This window comes from Myxine glutinosa, chromosome 5 (assembly GCF_964187855.1).
Source record: "Myxine glutinosa chromosome 5, kmMyxGlut1.1, whole genome shotgun sequence".
NCBI lineage: Eukaryota > Metazoa > Chordata > Myxini > Myxiniformes > Myxinidae > Myxine > Myxine glutinosa.
The window spans coordinates 63,206,845-63,229,632 of NC_136265.1; the positions used below are offsets into that span (position 1 = coordinate 63,206,845).

A 22,788-nucleotide genomic window follows, 5' to 3' on the forward strand; every position below is an offset into this window, starting at 1 on the left:
GACTCAAAGGAAAAAGAACGAGCAGACCTTTTGCAGGACGATCGTTACAAAAATCGTTACATATATTAAAGTATTTATAATGTCGACAAAATCATATCTTAATTCTTACAAAATTTGGTTCTTTGAATAAATCACAGCACCGGGAGTCCCGCTCCAATGGATCTTTTGTGTTTATTCAGCACCCTAGTAATTGGTTCTTTGTGTACTAATTACACAGCACCCATGCCCCGCTCATATGGATCTTTGTGCAGCGCTGCACAGCACCTGAGCAAAAGGGGTCTCATCTACATTTTCCTTATCCGGTGTACCATCCGTGATATTTGTTTGCTCATTCACTATTCCTGATTCGTCATCAAGGATCTCCATCATCACACAGCGTACTTAATTCCGCATTTTAATGAGAATTCAACAGGAATTTACGACTCAAAGGAAAAAGAACGAGCAGACATTTTGCAGGACGATCGTTACAAAAATCGTTACATATATTAAAGTATTTATAATGTCGACAAAAATCATATCTTAATTCTTATAAAATTACACTTTTTTTTTTAAAATCCCATTAAACTTTGTTCAAAGAACGTTCATTTCGCAAAATCGAACCAACCACAACCTTCGCCATTAATATCTATTGTAAGCGTGCCGAATCAATAAGCATCACTTTTTTTTATGAGCCTCGACCAGAGGGTGGTTGTTACTCACAAACACTCGTCGCTAGCTGTTCCATTGTCTGTTGATTTTCATTCTGCTGCCTATTTCCATTGAGCCATCAGAGTGGAATTTGGAATTTTTTATTTCTCTGAGCTCATGAAAGTGGTGACAATGGGTGGTCTGCCATTGCTTTTCCACAAAAGCACTACGAGTTTTGGACATGGCGGGAAAACTGAAAATTTTTTTTTATTTAAAACGGGTGTACACGATTGTACACGTGTACGGACCTTACCGAACCGGCAAACAAATCGCCTCATGGTGCACTTCATGAGCCGATTTGCCCGCAGATCTGGGCAAGGCTTTTAATACCCAGCGTCATGTCCTCGCAAGCTCACGAATAAATATAATCATTTAAAACGTTTCATCCATGAATTACCTATGGACAATCACAAGTCCCACACACCAAATCCTCCATCTTCAGAATTCATATTTCATAATGGACAGATCCCCAAGACGTCATGCTTACCTTGGCGACGTCCACTCGAAATTCCAGCGGTGCCTCCAGATTGTCGCGGAAATGGTTCGGGAGACTCAAGACTCCAATGACCGGACACAGGTTTTACAAAAGGTCTGGTTTATTAACTGGTTATTCACTTCATTCCATTACCAAATAATACCGTTTAACTCAATGGACCAGGTTAACTCTATTTGCATGGTCCTTCTCGTTTGGCCGATGTTCCTCCGCCACTCCCGTCGGGCAGAGGGTCTGATGATGAGTGCTCGTCCGTTCCGTCGGTCAGAGCTTCTGGTGACAAGTCTCTCTGACTCAACGTTTGCTCTGGTTTATATGGACAAACTGGAGTTAATCCCCTGTCCGCTGAATGTTAATCCTTTCTCTGCTAATGCCCCCGAGGTCATGCATGCACCGAGTCCTGGCATCAGCTCGCTCCCCTCCTGCTGCGAGTTCCGTTTACCAAACGATAGGGGGGTGCTCCAGCCTGGGGCTGTGACCAGGTGGACAAGAGATTACCATGTTCGTGCACATTCTTGGCATCCATTTACGAAATCGTTACCAGTCTTTAATCAATGAGTTACCAGTGCCAATCAATAAGTTACACTGAGTTACACTTCCACAGGTTCCATGTGGTAATCCTAATGGGTTCTAAAGGGTAATTATAATGGGTTGTAAAGCGTAATTCTCATGGGTTCTAAAGGGTAATTCTAATGGGTTGTCAAGCGTAATTCTCATGTATTTTAATGGGAATTCTTATGGATTATAAAGAGTATATGTAATGGGTTCCATATGGTAATTCTAATGGGTTCTAAAGGGTAATTCTAATGGATTCTAAAGGGTAATTCTAATGGGTTATAAAGCGTAATTCTCATGTATTTTAATGGTGATTATAATGGATTCTAAAGGGTAATTCTAAAGGGTTCTATCGGGTTCAAATGGGTAATTCTAATGGATCCTAAAGGGTGATTCTAAAGGGTTCTAAAGGGTAATTCTAATGGATTCTAAAGGGTAATTGTAATGGGTTCAAATGGGTAAATCTAATGGATTCTAAAGGGTAGTTTTAAAGTGTTCCAAAGGGTAATTCTAATTGATTCTAAAGGGTAATTGTGATGGGTTCAAATGGGTAATTCTCATGGATTCTAAAGGGTAATTGTAATGGGTTCAATTGGGTAATTCTAAAGGGTAATTGTAATGGGTTCAAATGGGTAATTCTTATGGATTCTAAAGGGTAATTCTAATGGATTCTAATGGGTAATTGTAATGGGTGTTTAAAAGGGTAATTGTAATGGGTTCTAAAGGGTAATTCTAAGGGGTTCAAATGGGTAATTCTTATGGATTCTAAAGGGTAATTGTAATGGGTTCTAAAGGGTAATTGTAATGGGTTCTAAAGCGTAATTGTAATGGGTTCTAAAGTGTAATTGTAATGGGTTCTAAAGGGTCATTGTAATGGGTTATAAAGGGTAATTGTAATGGGTTCCAAAGGGTAATTGTAATGGGTTCTAAAGGTTAATTCACTTTGGGGCCTACGACCGTACAATGGGCAACTGGGCATGCGGCAGCCTGCTTGATCTCCACACCTGAGTGCCTCGTATTGTTTTTTACCTCACACCTGGTCACACCATTTCTGCAACATGTCCCACAGAAAATGGAGAAAAGTTATTCTCTGTAATAACAACAATGGGACACAAACAGATAAAACATATGAAGTTGGATAATACCATAAAAGGTTATGTAAAAACATTGACAAGGGGAAACGACGTGGGTACCCGGTGTCGATCACATGATTAGCGTGGAGAATCTGCCACGTGGAAATCGCGAATAACATCGTTTGTGGAGCATCACATGGTCGTGATTCGTTTTTACTGGAACACGTGGTTGGTGCTCGTGTGTCAGAGTGTAACACACGACTACACACTACCTGTCGACGTTACAATACTGCACCGTACTATACCCCCCTCCCCTCCCCCTCTACCTTACAGTTCCCTCCGATTCGCCATGAACCGCGATATCTCAGGTGAAGATGACAGATCAAACCCCCCGGGATCCACGAGCAGTTCCGATGGAGGAAACTCGGTCGTTCCGGGAGATTCTCCCTCAGACCGCGGGTCCAGGGTTGGTCCACCCGAGGATGAAGACCCGGGACCTGGTACGTGTCGTTCTCTCCGCACCATCACCTTCTGCTGGTTCCTGAAAGTTTTGTTTAAATGGATTGTTTTTGTTTCAGGTGTTATTGTGAAGGTGAAGGTGAAGTCTGAGTTCGTCGATGATTCGTTCCCTCAACATGAAGGTTTGAACCACAAACGCACATTGTTGTTGTTGATGTTGTTGTACTTTTCACCCCTCAGCACAAATTGGGCGAAGGGGTATTGTCGTCTGCGCGTCCGTCAACTTTTGGTTTCCGTCAATTTCAAGGAGAACGGCTTGTCCAATTAAATCCATTTTTGCAGTGTACGTTGGGGTTGAGTAGAGTCAGGTTCCTTTCGAAAATAGGCACGCTGCGATTTTCAATATGGCCGCCATGGCAGCCATCTTGAAATTGGTTTCCGTCAATTTTGAGCAGAACGGCTTGTCCGATTAAATCCATTTTTGCAGTGTGTGTTGGGGTTGAGTCGAAGAAGGTTCCTTTCGAAATGGGCGTGCTGCAATTTTCAATATCGCCGCCACGGCAGCCATCTGTAAATTGGTTTCCGTCACTTTCGAGCAGAATGGCTTGTCCGAGTAAATTCATTTTTGCAGTGTGTGTTGGGGTTGGGTAGAAGAAGGTTCCTTACGAAAATGGGTACGCTGCGATTTTCAATATGGCCACCACGGTAGCCATATTGAAATTGGTTTCTGTCAATTTCGAGCATAACGGCTTGTCCGATTAAATCCATTTTTGCAGTGTGTGTTGGGGTTGAGTAAAGGAAGGTTCCTTTCGAAAATGGGCGCACTGCGATTTTCAATATGGCCGCCACGGCAGCCATCTTGAAATTGGTTTCCACCATACATGGGCTGAGGTCCGGTGTGTACCCCGGTTTAGAATAGGTACACCGTATCCCTCCGTGTCGTAAGAGGCGACTAAAAGGGTTGGCGTCAGGAAGGGCATCCGGCCATAAAAAAAACATTGCCTCAAAAAGAGAACCATGACAATTACAACGATATATGGGCAGGGTACAGCCCAAATTACCCCGTGGGGGACCCCACTCCCTCTCGTCAAAACTCAAGGTGGGGAGCCCGATCGAAGCAAGGGTGGAAATCACTCCATTTATGACGACGAAACGTCTGATGCCCGACGTGGAGATCGGTTTCTGAGGTTTGGGACATGGAATGTAGGGACAATGACAGGGAGATCAGGAGAAGTGGTGTAAGTATTGGTCAGAAGAAGAGTGTTCATATGCTGTGTGCAGGAGACGAGATGGAAGGGAAGTGGTGTGAGTATTGTGAAATGTAGGCAGGGACAGAAATACAAGTTCATGTGGCAAGGGTGCCCAGGAGGCGTGAATTGTGTTTGTATCCTCTTTTCTGAGGAGTTTGTAGACAGTGTGGTGAGTGTGACTAGAGTGAGTGAAAGGTTGATGATGGTGAAAATGATGATTGGAAAGCTATTGGTGAACGTCATCTCGGGATATGCTCCGCAGGTTGGTCAGAGCGATGAAGAGAAGGACAAGTTCTGGTGTGCGATAGAGAAGCTGATGGAAAACGTGAAAGATGAGGAAGTTGTTGTGGTCAGAGGAGACCTAAATGGACATGTGGGAAGGAGTATGGATGGTTTTGAGGGAGTTCATGGGGGTTGCGGACATGGTGTGAGAAATGGAGAAGGTGAAAGGATTTTGGAGTTTGCTGATGGAGCTGATTTGTAATACTCAGTTCCAGAAAGAGGATAATAAGCTTGTTACATACATGTCAAGTGGATCGATGACAACCGTTGACTACCTGCTGGTGCGTAGGCGAGAAAGGGGGCACCTCCGGGACACAAAGGTGATCCCGGGGGAGGAGGCTGTTTCAAAGCACCACTTGGTTGTCAGTGACATAAGGGTGAAAGGTGCGAGGAGAACTCGGCGGGTGAAGTCCAAACCGAGAATGAAGGTGTGGAGGTTGAAAGAGGTGACAGTGAGGGAGGCATTAAAAGAGAGGCTGAGTATGGAAGAGGATGATATGGTTGAGCTTGAAAGTGGTTGGATGTCAATGAAAGATAGTCTGTTGGGAGCCGTTGGTGAGGTATGTGGATGGACAAAAGGACCACCGAGGCACTCAGAAACATGGTGGTGGGATGATGAAGTTGGCAAGAAGATTGACGAGAAGAGGAAGAAGTTCAAGGAGTGGCAGAAGGCGAAGGGTATGGGGGAAGAAAAGGCAGAGCATGAAAGTTATAAGGCAGCCAAGAAGGCTGCAAAGAAAGAGGTAGCAAAGGCGCAGGAGGCATGAAGGAAAATGTTCAGAGAACGCTTGGATTTGGAAGAGGGTCAGAGAGCGGTATTCAGGATTGCAAAGCAGACAGCGAAAGAGAGGTGTGATGTGATGGGGGTGAGTTGCTTGAAGGATGAAGTGGGACAAATCGTTGTGGACCCAGATGGAATTAAAGGAAGATGGAAGAGATATATGGAAATACTGTTGAATGCAGAGAATGAATGGGATGGCAACATGGAGAGTAACCCAGTTTTAGGACCGGCAAAGAAGATAACCGAGAAGGAAGTTGAGGAAGCGATAAAAGCAATGAAGAGTAGAAAAGCGGGAGGGCCGACGGGAGTTGTGGGAGATATGTTGAAGGCAGCGGGAAATTGGGGTGTGAAGAGAATGACAGAGATCTGCAATCTGGTGGTGAAAGAAGGCCGCATTCCAGTGGATTGGGAACTGCGTACCCTCGTCCCTCGATGCAAGGGGAAAGGTGACCCTCTGGACTGTGGCTCGTATCTAGCGATAAAGTTATTGGAGCATGGAATTAAGGTATTGGAAAGGGTGTTGGAGAGGAGGATAAGGAAGAAAGTGAAGATTGACTAAATGCAGTTTGGATTTATGCCAGGAAGAGGAACGACAGACGCACTTTTTATTGTGAGGCAGTTGCAGGAGAAGTACATGGAGAAGAGGAAGAAGTTCTTTCTTGGGTTTGTTGATCTGGAGAAAGCATTCGATAGGGTTCCACGTGAAGTAGTGACATGGGCATTGAGGAAGTTAGGAGTGGAGGAATGGTTGATCAGAGTCGTGATGGCAATGTACAAAAGAGCACGCACAGTTGTAAGGACGAAGGATGGGAACAGTGGTGATTTTGAGGTGAAGGTGGGAGTGCATCAGGGGTCGGTACTAAGTCCACTACTATTTGTAGCTGTGATGGAGGTGCTGGCACGGAACGTAAAGGAGGGTTTACCGTGGGAGTTGTTGTATGCAGATGATCTGGTGTTGATTGCAGAAAGTATGGATGGACTGAAGGTGAAGATGAACAAGTGGAAGGAATGTATGGAGACAAAAGGTCTGAAGGTGAATATCGGAAAAACGAAGGTGATGGCAAGCATGTGGTGAGTTGGAAAGAACTGGGAAGTGGCCGTGTGCTGTGTGCAGGAAGGGTGTTGGAGTGAATTCCATTCAATGTACAATGTGCGCTGAGTGGGTTCATCAAAAATGTAGTGGTTTGAGAGGGTCATTAACCAGTGTGCAGCTACATTCAAGTGTAAGGTGTGCACAGAGGGAGCTGCAGATGGAGGAAATGTTGAGTTGGATCTTGGAGACGGCGTGAAGCTGGAAGGTGTGAAAACATTTTGTTACCTAGGAGACATGCTGAATGGAGAAGGTGGATCAGACTCGGCAACGGTTGCTGGAGTGAGATGTGCATGGAAGAAGTTTCGGGAACTGAGTGGCGTGCTGACGAGGAGGGGAGTGTCGTTGAAGCTGAAGGGAAAGGTGTATGCTGCATGTGTGAGAAGTGTTATGATTTATGGGAGCGAGACATGGGTAATGAACGTAGAGCAGCAACGAAGGCTGGAAAGGGTGGAAATGTGAATGGTTCGGTGGATGTGTGGAGTATCGTTGAGAGAGAGGAAGATAAATGATGAATTGCGAAAGATGCTGGGAATAGAGCCTGTGTTGGATGCTGTGAAGAGAAACAGTTTGAGATGGTTTGGTCATGCGTTGAGGAAGGATGAAAGCGATTGGTTGAGAAGAGTGATGGAAATGAATGCAGAAGGAAGTAGAGGACGGGGAAGACCGAGAAAGACTTGGCTAAAGATGGTCGAAGAAGAAATGCGGGCAAGGGGGATAACAAGGGGAGATGCAGAAAATAGGGCAAAATGGAGAAGATTGTCATGGGGACCGCAAGGCTAATGCCCGCTCTTGCAGGGAAAATGGCCTTAAAATGCCTGTTGTTGTTTGTTTGTCATGCATGGGCTGAGGGGTTACGCCCGCTTTGTGGTGCTATTTATTAATATTATACAAGGTCGAGGCTCATGGAAAACCTCGGACACAGAAGAGATCAGGACCCAACATCACAAAGGGAACATCAGGAGAAAGGGGGAACACGAAGAGCTGGGCAGAGGGAGAAAGGGGGAACATGAACAGCAGGGCAGCTGGGGAGGGGGGAAACACGGACAGCAGGGAAGAGGTGGAAAGGGGGACATGAACAGCAGGGAAGAGGTGGAAATGGGGACACGGACAGCTGGGGAGTCTGGGAACACGAGCAGCAGGGAAGAGGTGGAAAGGGGGACACGAACAGCTGGGGAGTCTGGGAACACGAGCAGCAGGGAAGATGGGGAACACGAGCAGCAGGGAAGAGGGGGAAAGGAGGACACGAACAGCTGGGGAGACTGGGAACACGAGCAGCAGGGAAGAGGGGAAAAGGGGGACACGAACAGCTGGGGAGACTGGGAACACGAGCAGCAGGGAAGAGGGGGAACACGAGCAGCATGGAAGAGGGGGAACACGAGCAGCATGGAAGAGGGGGAACACGAGCAGCATGGAAGAGGGGGAACACGAGCAGCAGGGAAGAGGGGGAACACGAGCAGCAGGGAAGAGTGGGAAAGGGGGACATGAACAGCTGGGGAGACTGGGAACACGAGCAGCAGGGAAGAGGGGGAAAGGGGGACACGAACAGCTGGGGAGATTGGGAACACGAGCAGCAGGGAAGAGGGGGAAAGGGGGACATGAACAGCTGGGGAGACTGGGAACACAAGCAGCAGGGAAGAGGGGGAAAGGGGGACACGAACAGCTGGGGAGACTGGGAACACGAGCAGCAGGGAAGAGGTGGAAAGGGGGACCATGAACAGCAGGGAAGAGGGGGAAAGAGGGCCATACAAACAGCAGGGAAGAGGAGGAATGGGGGGCGGGGGGGCACGAGCAGCAGGGAATATGAGAGTGAAGATCTTCTCAGTATAGCATTTGATGTGGAGAAAGTGAATCATTTCTCTGCGGTTTATCCACTTATGATTGAAACTATTTCCTTCTCAACCAGCTAAATGTTCAAAAAAATTAAAATCAAGGACGTGCACTGTGCTTTGGTGTTTAAATTTTGGAATGACTTGTTTTTTTTCGAAATGATGTGGAAATGAATCTTGCAGATATAACATGCTTCAGATATCAATCTTAATGGTTGTCGAGCCAAAAATAGATCCCTATCTGGCCCCGTCAGCAAGTCAAAAATTGTTGATTTTTTTTTTTTTGTTGTTGTACAGTTCTGGATAAAATAGTGTTCTTTTAAAAGATGAATAACGCAATTGGGAAACACACATTTTCAGCGCTATTATAGATCAACTTGACACCTCTCATCCATATCAGCCTCCCCACGTTTATATCAGAACGAGCTGATTTGTCACATGGTCACGGATTGTTTAACCCAAATATGGGGCTGTTCAAGAATTACGCAATGCAATTTTTTTTTTGGAAGGCGCATACCATACGTGCCGACGGGCTTGAGTAAACCTTATGAGTATCTTGTATTCGACATTTAATAGATTTTTCAGGGTCCCTTATGACTGACACTCAACCCCAACAAAGACAATGGAAATTTGATGAAACAAACCTGACATTGTAAAATCAGCAGAGGACGATAGTCCTGATGTCTTAGGTCCACCAGAAAATCAAGATGGTGGCCATATTATTTTGTCTGGGTGCCATGATGGGTGGAGTCGAGCGACAAATGTGGGTGCAGTCTGGCAGGTGGCTGACAAATGGGTACACATTTCAAAAATCGAATCCCAACAAGAACCACAACAGCAACAACAACCATGTGACGCTCTTGTGGACCTGTGACATGTTGCAGGTAAAAAATTGACATCAGACTTTTTTTCATATACATAGTCAAGGCTCGTGGAAGAGATGGTGCACTGAATGGATCAGGGGTGCACAGAACTTTGTGGCAACAGTTTGGAGAAGGCCCTTTCCCGTTTCAGCATGACAATGCCCCCGTGCACAAAACGAGGTCAATACAGAAATGGTTCGTCGAGATCGGTGTGGAAGAACTTGGCTGGCCTGCACAGAGCCCTAACCTCAACCCCATCGAACTCATTTGGGATGAATTGGAACGCTGACTGCGAGCCAGGCCTAATCGCCCAACATCAGTGCCCGACCTCACTTATGCTCTTGTGGCTGAATGGAAGCAAATCCCCGCAGCAATGTTCCAACATCTAGTGGAAAGCCTTGCCAGAAGAGTGGAGGCTGTTATACGAGCAAAGGGGGGACCAACTCCATATTAATGCCCATGATGTTGGAATGAGATGTGTGATGTTCAGGTGTCTACATACTTTTGGTCATGTAGTGTATACTGCAAGGCTTTTGTGTGTCGGCCAGTCTCTTTCATTATGTTAAAGTTTTTATCAAAATCCTGAAAATGACTTAATATAGTAATATCCAGCACTGCTTGTGCTGTAATTAGAATCTCTAGAGTTTGAAATAATTTCTCATTTATTTTCAACATTTTTATGAAAAAATATTTTGATTCAGTCGAACCATTGTTTTAGTTTTAATGAGTTTTTTTTGTTTCAGGTTTTATTGTGAAAGTGAAGGTGAAGTCTGAGTTTGGAGATGAATCAACTTTTCAAGACACAGGTCTGAACCACAACAACATTCTGCTTGTCCCATTGGCAGACATTGATGAGTGTACATTGTTTGGGAGCTTGTCCTCTCTCTTTCTCTCTCCCCCTCTCTCTCTTTTTCCTTTACCCTCCCTTCCCCCCCCCCCTCCCCTCCTCTCCCTACTTGCCTTAACGCCGTCTAACAACTTAAATGCGCAGCTCAATATTCAACCAAATTCGTTCAACACGATGACACGTCACAATATTTGTCGAGATATTTCTGAGGAACATGCATTTATTGACGGCTGTGACAAAATCATTCGGTTACAAACTTGCAATTAATGGAGAATTATGGAGATATATCTCCATTAATGGAGATAAGGCAGAAAAAAATATATTGCTGGTCTCTGGTCCGACCAAAGTTCCAGAATTGATGCGGCGATGCGGGTTTTTATTTTTATTTTTTGAAAAGCATGGATTGCACATACAAAGGTGTTGTTTCTTGTGTCCTCATGCCTTGCGGTCCTCCTCATCTGCCGTGGCGCCATCCAGAGAGAAATTAAAGACAGCCAATGGGACAGGTCAGCCTTTTTGTCCCCCCGTCGCACCGCGGAGCGAAAGGGGGACGATGGTTTTCCCTCCGTGCGTGCGTGCGTAAGCGAAGGAACGAATTCTAATTTGGTGTGTGGGTGCAACTTGGCATATGGAAGAACCATATTGAAAATTGGGTCGCCATGTCAAACTCCAAGATGGCCGCCGCCATGTATGTTTGAACCTTGTGAGCGGAATATCTTGGAAAAATAAGCGAAGTACCAACTTCTAATCTGATGTGTGGGTGTATCTAGTTGTAAGGAAGAACGTTATTGAAAATTGGGTCGCCACGTCAAAATCCAAGATGGCCGCCGCAATGAATGTCTGAACCTTGTGAGCGGAATATCTTGAAAAATAAGCGAAGTACCAACGTCTAATCTGGTGTGTGGGTGTATCTCGGCATACGGAAGAACTCTATTGAAAATTGGGTCGCCACGTCAAAATCCAAGATGGCCGCCACCATATATTTGTCTGAACCTTGTGAGCGAGATATCTTTAAAAATAAGCGAAGTACCAACGTCTAATCTGGTGTGTGGGTGTATCTAGGCATAAGGAAGAACGCTATTGAAAATTTGGTCGCCACGTCAAAATCCAAGATGGCCGCCACCATATATATGTCTGACCATTGTGAGCGACACATCTTGAAAAATAAACGAACTACTAACTTCTAATCTGCTGTGTGGGTGTATCGACGCATAAGGAAGAATGCTATTGAAAATTGGGTCGCCACGTCAAAATCCAAGATGGCCGCCGCAATGAATGTCTGAACCTTGTGAGCTGAATATCTTGAAAAATAAGCGAAGTACCAACGTCTAATCTGGTGTGTGGGTGTATCTCGGCATACGGAAGAACTCTATTGAAAATTGGGTCGCCACGTCAAAATCCAAGATGACCGCCACCATATATATGTCTGAACATTGTGAGCGACACATCTTGAAAAATAAACGAACTACTAACTTCTAATCTGCTGTGTGGGTGTATCGACGCATAAGGAAGAATGCTATTGAAAATTGGGTCGCCACGTCAAAATCCAAGATGGCCACATTGCATCTTCCACTTTGTCAACTCACACCACTTCACCGACGGGGGGCCAAGGCGTAACGCTTGTTGTAAACTAGAACGGGCACTCGGTAGAGCGCATACCTTCGCCGCAGCTACTGTTCTGTACTTGGCATGGGAGTGTAGGGAACAGAACAACAAAAATACGATTTTGACCTTTTCGTGACCTTGACCTTGACCTTTGACCCGATTGCTCCCAAAATCTAATCAAATGTGTCCCGTATAATAACCAATCATCCCACCAAATTTCATGCAATTCGGTTGAATACTTTTTGAGTTATGCGAATAACATACACACACACACACAGACATACAAATAAATACACAGCGATCAAAACATAACCTTCCGCTTTTGCGAAGGTAATAATGAACACAAGCTTAATAAGTGATTTTAAAAGGTATTTATTCTGAAAATCATTAAGTTCTTCAAGCATATCATAGACTGCCCTTTCTTTCTCGAGATCGCCTCGCCGTGCTGTCAAACATTCCAATGCGTCGATCGCGTCAACACTGCGCATGCGATAGTGGTCTTACAGGCCAATGGTCTCACACGATCTCTTCTCCCAGTCCACCAGATTATCACAGATACTAACAACTTCATGACAAACGAGATAGGATCCAGGCCTAACTAACGAGACCATCCGCAGCTCTCTAAGCCTTCTGGTTGCTTCACACGAACCCGACAAAGAACGTCTTCGTTTCATATTTATGGAAACGTCTTCAGTTGTCTTACCCTTCCTCCCGTCCATGGTACACTGAATATTGTGGTGAGGCAGTCGTCATCGTTTCATCATATTTATCCCATCTCGTCTTCAGTTGTCTTACCCTTCCTCCCGTCCATGGTACACTGAATATTGTGGTGAGGCAGTCACCCTGAAACAACTTGCCTTTGCCTCTTGGAAGGCAAATCCAACTGAAGGCAACCTCAGTTCCTTCCACGAAGCTCGGATCAAGTGTGTCTCTACCCTCAGGAGTGCCAGGAAGCACTATCTCTCCACACTCAAGAATGAACTCTCAAACCTGTCCCCTTCCTCCAAATCCTGGTGGCGTCTGGTCAAATCCGTTTCTGGTGTTTGTTCCCCCTCTACCCCCTCCCTCACCTCAAATGGCTACACAGTTGACACCGCACGTGACAAAGCCGAATGCCTCAACTCTGTTTGCCTCAAAATATTGTGTCCCAAACCCATCTCTTTCTGTTTCCACCTTTCCCAGTCGAACCCAACTGCTCCTGGACTCTGTGCCCTTCTCTCCCGACAATGTGGAGAAGTTTTTGTCAAACCTCGACTCTGATTCTGCAATGGGACCAGACGGCATCACCCCACGGGTGCTAAAATCCTGCTCTGCCGCTCTATCTCACCCTCTCTATGTTCTTTTCACCCTCTCTTTTGATCAAGGTCATCTGCCAGCATCTTGGAAATCAGCAAACATTACCGCTTTACTCAAAAAATGTGCAAAAACAGATCCTTGCAACGACAGACCAATCAGCCTGCTCCCAATTATCAGCAAAGTCATGGAATCCATCATTGCTTCGGATATCAAATCCTTCCTCTTCTCCAATGGCTTGATCTTCGATCATCAATTTGGATTCAGACCAGGTCATTCTACTCTGGACATGTTGCTTCTGCTGTCTCAACAATGGATGGAGGTCCGAAATGCCAAACAGGAAATCAGAGCTGTCTCCCTTGACATATCACGTGCCTTCGATACGGTCTGGCACCCAGCTCTGCTGACCAAACTCTCCTCCTCTGGTATCCATGGAAATCTCCACGCTTGGCTTGCGGACTTCCTCTCTGGTTGTAGTCAACGTGTGACCCTGAATGGATTTCTCTCATCGTCCCTTCCTGTTCTGGCTGGAGTTCCCCAAGATAGTGTTCTGGGCCCTGTGCTTTTTCTGGTCTTCATCAATGATCTCTCCGACTCTATGGAAAATCCTCTACATCTCTTTGCTGATGACTCCACAATCTGCCGCTCCATTCCTCATACCTCAGATCAACAGTCTGCAACCTCCTCACTCTCTGCAGACCTGGACAAAATCACAGACTGGTCAAACAAGTGAAAAATGTCTTTCAATCCTGACAAATCTCACACTCTTACTATGTCTCTCCGAAAAGTCCGACTGGAAAACCCTCCCATCTACTTTCACAACAATCCTATCCAAGAAGTTCTGTCGCTCAAGCTTTTGGATCTCACTATCTGCCATGATCTTTCCTGAGAAAACCACATTTCAAATCTGGCCTCCAAAGCCAGTCGCCGACTGGGCATCCTCCGTCGTGCGAAGTCCTTCCTTGGCACACCTGAGCTCCTCACCACATACAAGGCTTTCATCCGCAGCTCAATGGAATACTGTTTCCCCCTCTGGGTCGGTGCTCCTGCCTCACACCGAGCTCGACTTCAGGCTGTTGAAACCAAAGCTTTCAGAATCATTGGAATCTCCCTCGATGAAGCTAACTCTGAGGGCCTTTCACTCACTCACCGCAGGCAGGTTGGTGGTCTTTCTGTCTTCTACCGACTCCTCTCCGGCCTTGCTCCCCCAGATCTCTCTGTGCTCTGTCCCCCAAATATTTCTACAGGTCGCACAAGATCTGCCAGCAACCCTCTCATGCTTTACTGCCAAAATCGAGGCTCTCTGCTCACCTTCACTCTCTTATTCCCCTTTTTTCCCACCTCCGGAACAAACTCCCCCACTCCCTTCAATCCCACTCCTCCCTCCAGGTCTTTAAAACAGCTGTTCACCACCATCTCTTATCTTCCCCCATCCAAAACCTTGATCTTTTCTACCCCCGCTAATTCACCCGATACACTTTTTCGAAATTCCAACTTCTTTCCTGGAAGTCCTTGCAGTGTCCATATGTTTTACACCTCTCGCACCTCCCCCAAAGCCCTCTCCCTCCCACAGTTCTCTCGATGTCCCTGCTCTCAAATGTTGTATTTGTGTCCTTCGCCCTCTCTTCCCATCTTGTCTACCGCTCCCCTTACGTTGTGTTTTATGTGTCGGTTTGACTTTTTGTGTGATTAATGTTAGCTCTTTCACGAGCCTCGATCTTGTATCCGAAAAAAAAAAAAAATGGTCCAATTGGCTCAAACTCGCCATTTTCCTAAACCCATTCGTGTCGTGTCCTTGGTCTTGGGCATTTGACGACTCGTTCTCCATCCCAATTAATTTGACCTATTCTTAGCCATTCCATTGAGCCTTCCTTGTCGATCCATGGTCTGTCAAGCTCTTTTTAAAAAAATCTTCCTGCTCTTTTGTCATTCTCCCATTTGTAATTCACATTTGTGTTTTTTCAAATCTATATTCTCTGCTGTGTGTTTTACTTTATGGCAATTCAAAGATGATCACCAATATAATTCCTTGCTGCATACAGTGCACTTGTATAGCATCACACATCTACATATTGCTTGACCATCTCTTTAAAGATTTAAATGAGATAAATGTTTTCTTGCAAACAGAGCACTTCTCAATCCCTTCAAATTTAGTCAATACACTGCTATATTTGTTGACTTCCCGATAAGAAGTCTGTGTCATGTTCTGATTGAAAGAAACTTCACTCTTAAACAACTGGGAACTTAACTTGGAATAAGAAACCATTTTCAATTGATTCTGTGCAAAGACAATTCAGAAAACCATCAAGAAATCACTATTGCTGTGAAACATGTCACAACAACAAAAAAGCATAATGTGCTCCATTTTCATGTAAAACAGGCCATATGTCTGTTCTGATCCATCAAAAGGTAAAATCTGTGCACGAAGTATTCCATGGAAGGCAGAAAGTTAAACCTTCCCGACCAGAGTTCATAGAACACCTTATCCCACGCAGTCTTGGGAATCAAGGACATGGGCGGGGTCTGCGAGCAGCAAATTTGATTGGTCGTGATGACGTCAAATGCCATAACGTTTTGTCCAAGTACTGCTAAACGGAATTGCTTTGAAAGTGCCAAAAGGCGATTTGTGTTCTATCGTGTTCAAGTATAAAATGCAATTGAAAGAAGAGGAAGAATTGCTTTGCAATACATGTCCCTACCAGTCCCAATATTTTACATAGTAAAGCCATTACAAATTGAAAAAAATTGATGAAATACCTTGAAACTTAAACTTGTTCTGTAATTTATCATAATAAAACCATGTACCAAGTTTCATTTGAATATGTTAAAGGGCAGGGGGAAAAGTCTGGAAAAATGACCCATTGTATCTGACCCATGAAATTGACCCACTGAAATATGTGATATTTTCTGAGACCAAAGAGGGCATAACTCCGTGTAAAATTTGGGAAATACCCCAAAACCTAAACTTGTTCCGCAAATTATCATAATAAAGCCATGTCCGTACCAAGTTTCAGTTGAATATGTTAAAGGTTATGGGGAAAAAGTCTGAAAAACCACAAGTGTGGTGGGCAGATGGACGGACAGACAAAAAGTTAACCTAAAGTCCCCTCTGGGCAGCGGACAAATAAAATTAAGATTTTAAATTTATTTGGGAATTTTTTTTTGAGAGTTTACCACCATTGCTGCAGCATCTTTTACACCACTTTATTAAACACATTACATGAGCTCGCTATTTAAATCCCCATCTTTTCCTGACGTCTTTGGAGTTCTCTCTCTCTATGCCTGCTTGTACCGATTCAATCCACAATAAGCCAGCCCTAACTTCGGCAAACCCTCAATTGATCTCCGCATGCTTCAAGAACAACTTTGCTTGCCTTTTATCTCTCACCCTTTTGTGTCCTATCTTCATTTCCCCCTCCAAACCAACCCACCATTCCACTTTTAATTATTGCCCCCAATTTTTTTCATTATGACATGCACCCACACCAGCATACTTTCCTGGTTCGATGCCACGCCAACCTCCTGACTCATCCACTCAGAACCCAGAGTGGAGTCGCTCTGACCGACGTCAGGAGTAGGAGAGTTTCCAAGCCCAACATCTTCACCTAACCCTGGCCCCAGCTTGCCTCATAGCAATATGTTTCTCACCGCCCATCATTAAGTGAACCTCCACCATTTTGTCCACTTTCTCGAACATGCTCAATCTGAAAGCAAAGATTCTCCATGAAATTTGACAGATGTGTGGAGACTCGAACCAGGGTCCGAGAATCACGACTGACTCCAGTCGTCGCGGCAATGGGTCTGACTAATGCCACCTGTCCACCAGGAGCTTTTGCCACTCCTGAAGATCGCAGAGCTTACCAACTTCACACTGCATTCAATTAACTGCTCATTAAACTTTACAAAATCCCAAGAATTGCTCCATTCTGATGCCAAACCTTGGACACAATGCAGGGGAGTAAAAAGACAAGAAAACATGCAATAATTAAAATGGGGTTTATGAAAAGAAATAGAGACATATCAGGCACTTAAAGGACAAATGAGTCGGGAGGCATTTGCACAAAGGTAAAGTGAAAAAAAAAAACCTACGATGGCACCAAAAATAAATAACAGGGCTTGCACAACAACAGGGAATGAGAACGTGCTTGAGCTGGTTTAGGGTCCGGAATGGCCCATACAGGCTGGTGCACGCAACGATGCACGACATTGCTGTGATGTGGGGCCGGTGCTCTGCAGGGCTGATGCTGTGCGTAGCTGGTCATGTGGGGTTGGTGCTGCACAGGGATGGGGCGATGCAGTGCTGGTGCTGCGTGGGGCTGATATGGTGCATGGCTGCTGAGCATGTCTGGGTTGAAATGGAATGCCGTCTTGAATGTCTGCCACATCCTCCTCAGAATGTCCATGATTTGGCCACAGAAACACGTTGCCTCTGGATAAGTCTGAGAGGCTGGCATATCTTCAAATAACGATGATTGCCAATCACACACACCCAAAGTCGTGCTACCATACATGAAAAAGCCAGAGTATGAGCGGGTGCCGTGCTGATGATGACATAACCAATCTTAACTAGTCGGCCGAGCGGACCGACTCGTTAAGTAACCACTTCGAGCGCTTACAAAGCCCGATTGACCCTCAGTTATCCGATGCCGCAATCAAAATAAATCAGGACACAGTTTCTTCGGAAAAGGCCTTTTAGTACACAAGAATCAGCCAAATTTTAAAAAGGGAGAAATAATGGCTATTACATTCACAATTATGCAGAGTATGTATACATCTACATTATCCACAACATGACAGACCTGCGCTCTGAACTTTAACAATGACTTCACAACTCTGTGAGGTAGCTGGCACCACATTCATCTGGGATAAGAGCAATAGAGAGAGAAAGCTGGTGTGTTCTGCCCCCTCACACCTTGCACCAACTCGGATGAGCATGTGCCACCAATAATTCTGATGATTGTCTGGTGTCCAGACCAATCACGCTCCGCTCGCGGTCACTCCGCACTGTTCCCGATGTACTGCCTTCTTCATGTGCTGATGGTTCATACGCAGCATGAACTACATGTGATTTTTAGCGGGAAGGTGCAGGAAGCAATTCATTGTGTCACCGACGCTTAACTAACCATCAGTATGAAAAGGCGAAGCGGGAATTTGTCTGTTCAGGTGGCGCAGCTTAACAAGCTGGATTCAATGCAAATGTCCAAAGGCGCAAGAGGTATTGGAAGTGTAAGAGAAATAAAGCGTGAGAATCAAAGAAAGTGAACAAAGAAATGAAACGACATGGAAAGCAGACTGTGAACAACAAAGGAAGAAAGAGGATTACAGAGAAAACATGGATGAAGGCTGGTCGGATGAGAATATGCACAAGGAGAATTTGAACGGGGTTCAAGGAGGGCTGGTGACTCATAACGTGTCCTGTCGTTTGTTCGTGAGCTCGGCTCTCGCGTTTTATGAGAATCTGCACTCACCTACTCACATTGCAGATCTCCACCCCTCTCCCCCAGTCAGTAGGAGGAGCTTGCCTGCCGACAGATCCTTCCCCCTCATACCTGATTGGTGTTTCAGTACCCCAACTCTTGATGACAACTGTTGATTGGCCTTCACAGTTCTGATGCACTGTCTCCCTTGAGATGATCGATTGGTCTCAGGTGTTCACCAATCCGATTTGGTGCAGCTGTATGTGGTGTTGAAGCTGGGGGTTTCACTATGGCAGGCTGTGTGAGCAAGGATTATTTGGCGGAGGGACTGTAGATGGTGCATGTAACATGCGACATGAATGCAGAGAGTGTATGGAAGAGGAAACGTACAAATGGGATTTCTAACGAAACACTCTTCATGCCATATCTGCTCACATGAATGCAATATATCCTGAATAGCGAAACAGAATACTACGATATAACTAGCTTTACTCTCTGTGTGTGTGCTTCAATATCCCAGAGAATACAAAACTACAACAATATGTTGGAAAACTGGCACTGCGGGCTGGTTTTCAAGTTCCATTTTATTTCTTGGGAAGAGATGTGTTTTTAGAATTTGCCTCGTTCACTGCAGATAGTCTCTGTCAATTGTTTTCCGCAATTGTTTTGCGAAATAGTTGGTCACACTCTTCTTCTCTGAGGTACATGCATGATGTTTTATTTTCTTGCTCCTGCATTGTTCTTCTGAGGTCGATATTTATTTTATCCAATTTTGTTGGTCAACCTCTTATGAATGTGCACTCTGCACATTTAGCAGCATTTTACAAGTCGTCTGAATACCATTTTACCCGTTTTAATGGTTCTGCAAATTTTCCGTCGTTTGGTTCGAAGAACATTAAATCATTAATATACATTGGATGAGTCACTTTTCCTAACCCATTGGACAATATACTATTTGATGTTCGGGTGTATCCCTGTCCTTGATCATCAATGAGTTTGCTCAGTAGGTCCAGAGCCAGGCAAAACAAGAGGGAGAGAGACAGTCACCCTGGAAGAACACATGTGGTATTCTTCACTTCTGGTGTTATCAATCCCATTTTGTCAGCACCCATTTTGTCATGTGTCGATTTTTTCCATCTGAGTGCTGCAATATCAATGTGGTATTCCAGAGCTCCGTTGCTTCCTCAATGAGTTTGATTATTTAGGGATTTAGCTTGGCAGGGTGCATGCATTTTACCATCCACAAATGGGGGACACCAGCAAAAGCTTCTTTGCTTTGTCTATCTTTGTCTAAATCTTAAATCTTCTTGCTTTATCTTCTTGCTTTATCTTCTTGCTTCATTGTCTTGCTTTATCTTCTTGCATATCCTTCAATGCATTTCTTAGCATGATAAATGGGAAAATACTTATTAGAATCAGAACACAAGAAGGGCTTCTCTCGTTTGTTGGAATATCCATGTGCAGTTTTCAGAAGGTGGAACTCAAAGTAGCCACCTCCAGTTCGAAAAAATATCATGTTTCACAATCCAAATTGTGAAAAAGTCTTCTCAATGTTTTCTTCTGAGGATTATTTCCAGGATTGTCATTGTACCACAGACAGCCTCCAATTGTTTTTAGTTTGTCCAACTATTCCTGGGGATTGTTTTAAAGTTTGAAGAGAGGTTCTTTATCATTCCCATTTTCTCAAAATTCTCCAGCTTCCAGGTTCTCTTGGCCTCATTTTTCAGATGCTGATTACTTGGTCAATTTCCTCATTTCCACATTATTTCGATCAAAGTCGCTGGTTACTGACCCCTTGATTAGCAATGCCATCTTTTCCTTTTCATGCACAAGTACAATGTCCTGTCGCAATGCTTTGTTTTCTCTGTTCACAATTGATGGGATAATTTGGTCACACGTGAGGACTGCATCCTCATGTTCAACCAACCGCTTTTGATTCATGCTTCCTTGATTTTTTCTGAGACCCAGATGTTTAAATTTTTTCAGATGTCCCAATGGTGTACGTTGCACACATTGTTGTCCTTTTGTGTATGCAGTTATTCAGACAGTTGTTTTTTCACATCATGAAAGAAGGTGACCGGTATTTTCTGTTTCTACCTTGCAGAACCTACACTTTTTTGAATAAAAGTCAAGAGCAAGAACACTGAACGGATCAGGAAACAACAGAACAAAAGGAGCAGGAGAAACAGGGGGAGGAGGAATGGGAGGGAAACACCAACAGCAGAGGTGAAGGATAAAATAGAGGGAGAGTTGGGCAAATAAGACGAGTATGAAGGAAAGATGGGTAGTGGCGGATGCATGGGGTCGACAAGATGGATACAGAAGAAAATTTGGAAGGAGAAGGGTTTGGAGTGGGTTTTGTACCAGGGTACAAAATATCACGGATTGAATGAGGGGAGAGTGGAGTGGAGTGGAGTGACGAGTTGGAGGTGAATTGGAACAAACGTGCTATCTTCTTGAAGATCCGTCAGGCTTAACCTGTAGGTCTTCTCTCCTTTGTCTCATGTGCATGGATTTTTGATGCCGCTTCAATTTGGATTGATACAACAATGCCTTGGTGCACACAGAACATGTGTAGGGCATCTCTCCAGTGTGTATTATTTGATGCCACTTCAAATTGGAGAAGTCAACAAAAGCATTGAAGCATTCAGAGCACTTGAAAGGTTTATCTCCGGTGTATTATTTGATGTCGCTTCAAATTGAAGAGATGAGTAAAAGCCTTGAGGCATTCAGAGCACTGGTAAGGCTTCTCTCCTGCGTGAGTTCTTTGATGACTTTGTAAATGTGATGAACAAGCAAAATCCTTGCCACACACAGGACATTTATAAGGCCTCTCTCCTGTGTGTTTTCTTTGATGTGTTTGTAAATGTGATAATTGAAGAAAATCCTTCACACACACAGTACATTTATAAGGCCTCTCTCCTGTGTGTGTTCTTTGATGTACTTTTAAAGATGATGAATGAGCAAAATCCTTGCCGCACACAGGACATTTATAAGGCTTCTCTCTTGCGTGAGTTCTTTGATGACTTTGTAAATGTGATGAACGAGCAAAATCCTTGCCACACACAGGACATTTATAAGGCCTCTCTCCTGTGTGTATCCTTTGATGTACTTTTAAAGATGATGAAAGAGCAAAATCCTTCCCGCACACAGGACATTTATAAGGCTTCTCTCTTGCGTGAGTTCTTTGATGACTTTGTAAATGTGATGAACGAGCAAAATCCTTGCCACACACAGGACATTTATAAGGCCTCTCTCCTGTGTGTTTTCTTTGATGTGTTTGTAAATGTGATGATTGAGGAAAATCCTTCCCACACACAGGACATTTATAAGGCCTCTCTCCTGTGTGTGTTCTTTGATGTACTTTTAAAGATGAGGAATGAGCAAAATCCTGCCCGCACACAATACATTTATAAGGCCTCTCTCCTGTGTGTTTGCTTTGATGTGTTTGTAAATGTGATGATTGAGGAAAATCCTTCCCACACACAGGACATTTATAAGGCCTCTCTCCTGTGTGTGTTCTTTGATGTACTTTTAAAGATGAGGAATGAGCAAAATCCTGCCCGCACACAGGACTTTTATAAGGCCTCTCTCCTGTGTGTTTTAGTTTTTGATGATTCAAGGATGCTAACCAAGAAAATTCATTGTTGCACACAGTGCACTTGAAAGGTTTCTCTCCCGTGTGCATCCATCGATGCTTTTTCAAATGTGAAGCAAAAGGAAACACCTTGTTGCGTACAGAACACAGGTTGGGTGTCTCTTCTGTGTGTATCCATTGATGCGTTTGTAAAAATGATGAACGAGCAAAATACTTGCTGCACACAGGAAATTTACAAGGCTTCTCTTCTGCGTGTTCTACTCTCTGATAATTCAAGGATGCTAACCAAGAAAATTCCTTGCTGCACACAGTGCACTTGTATGGCATCTCACGTCTTGGTGTTGCTTGACATAATTGGGAACTTGACTTGGAATAAGAAACCATTTTCAATTGATTCTCTGCAAAGACAATTTAGAAAACCATCAATAAACATTATTACTGTGAAACATCCATCATTTTAAAAAAGCACAATGTGCAGTACTCCATTTTCATCGAAAACTGGCCCAAAAGGACAAAGGGAGAAACTGGTCAAAGGAGGGTGTGCCCACCCACCCAACCCCATCCCCTCCTCACTCTCTCTGGTACTGGCTGTGTGGCGGGCGGTCGCAGAAGTCATCGCTCTCGGGTTCTGGGCTTGGTCGCGGGCGGTGGCACATCTTTGGCTCG

At 44.5% G+C, this 22,788-nt stretch overlaps 1 protein-coding gene across 1 annotated transcript; it reads right to left on the minus strand.

Annotated features, from left to right (window-relative positions):
* Window positions 1-21,189: 21,189 nt before the first annotated feature.
* Window positions 21,190-22,449, minus strand: LOC137428566 (uncharacterized). The gene is made up of 2 exons (XM_078777319.1): window positions 21,552-22,449; window positions 21,190-21,467 (listed from the first exon to the last, which is right to left on the minus strand). Exons 1-2 carry the CDS (start codon window positions 22,447-22,449, stop codon window positions 21,190-21,192), a joined length of 1,176 nt encoding a protein of 391 aa, XP_078633445.1.
* Window positions 22,450-22,788: the final 339 nt, after the last annotated feature.

Bases quoted from the DNA above. Each gene is read 5' to 3' on its own strand.
- LOC137428566 (XM_078777319.1), bottom strand. From the start codon at position 22,449: ATGCCATACAAGTGCACTGTGTGCAGCAAGGAATTTTCTTGGTTAGCA. The intron at 21,468-21,551 runs GTCATCAAAGAA...CATCTTTAAAAG, and splicing joins TCGTTCATCACATTTACAAA to TACATCAAAGAACACACACA.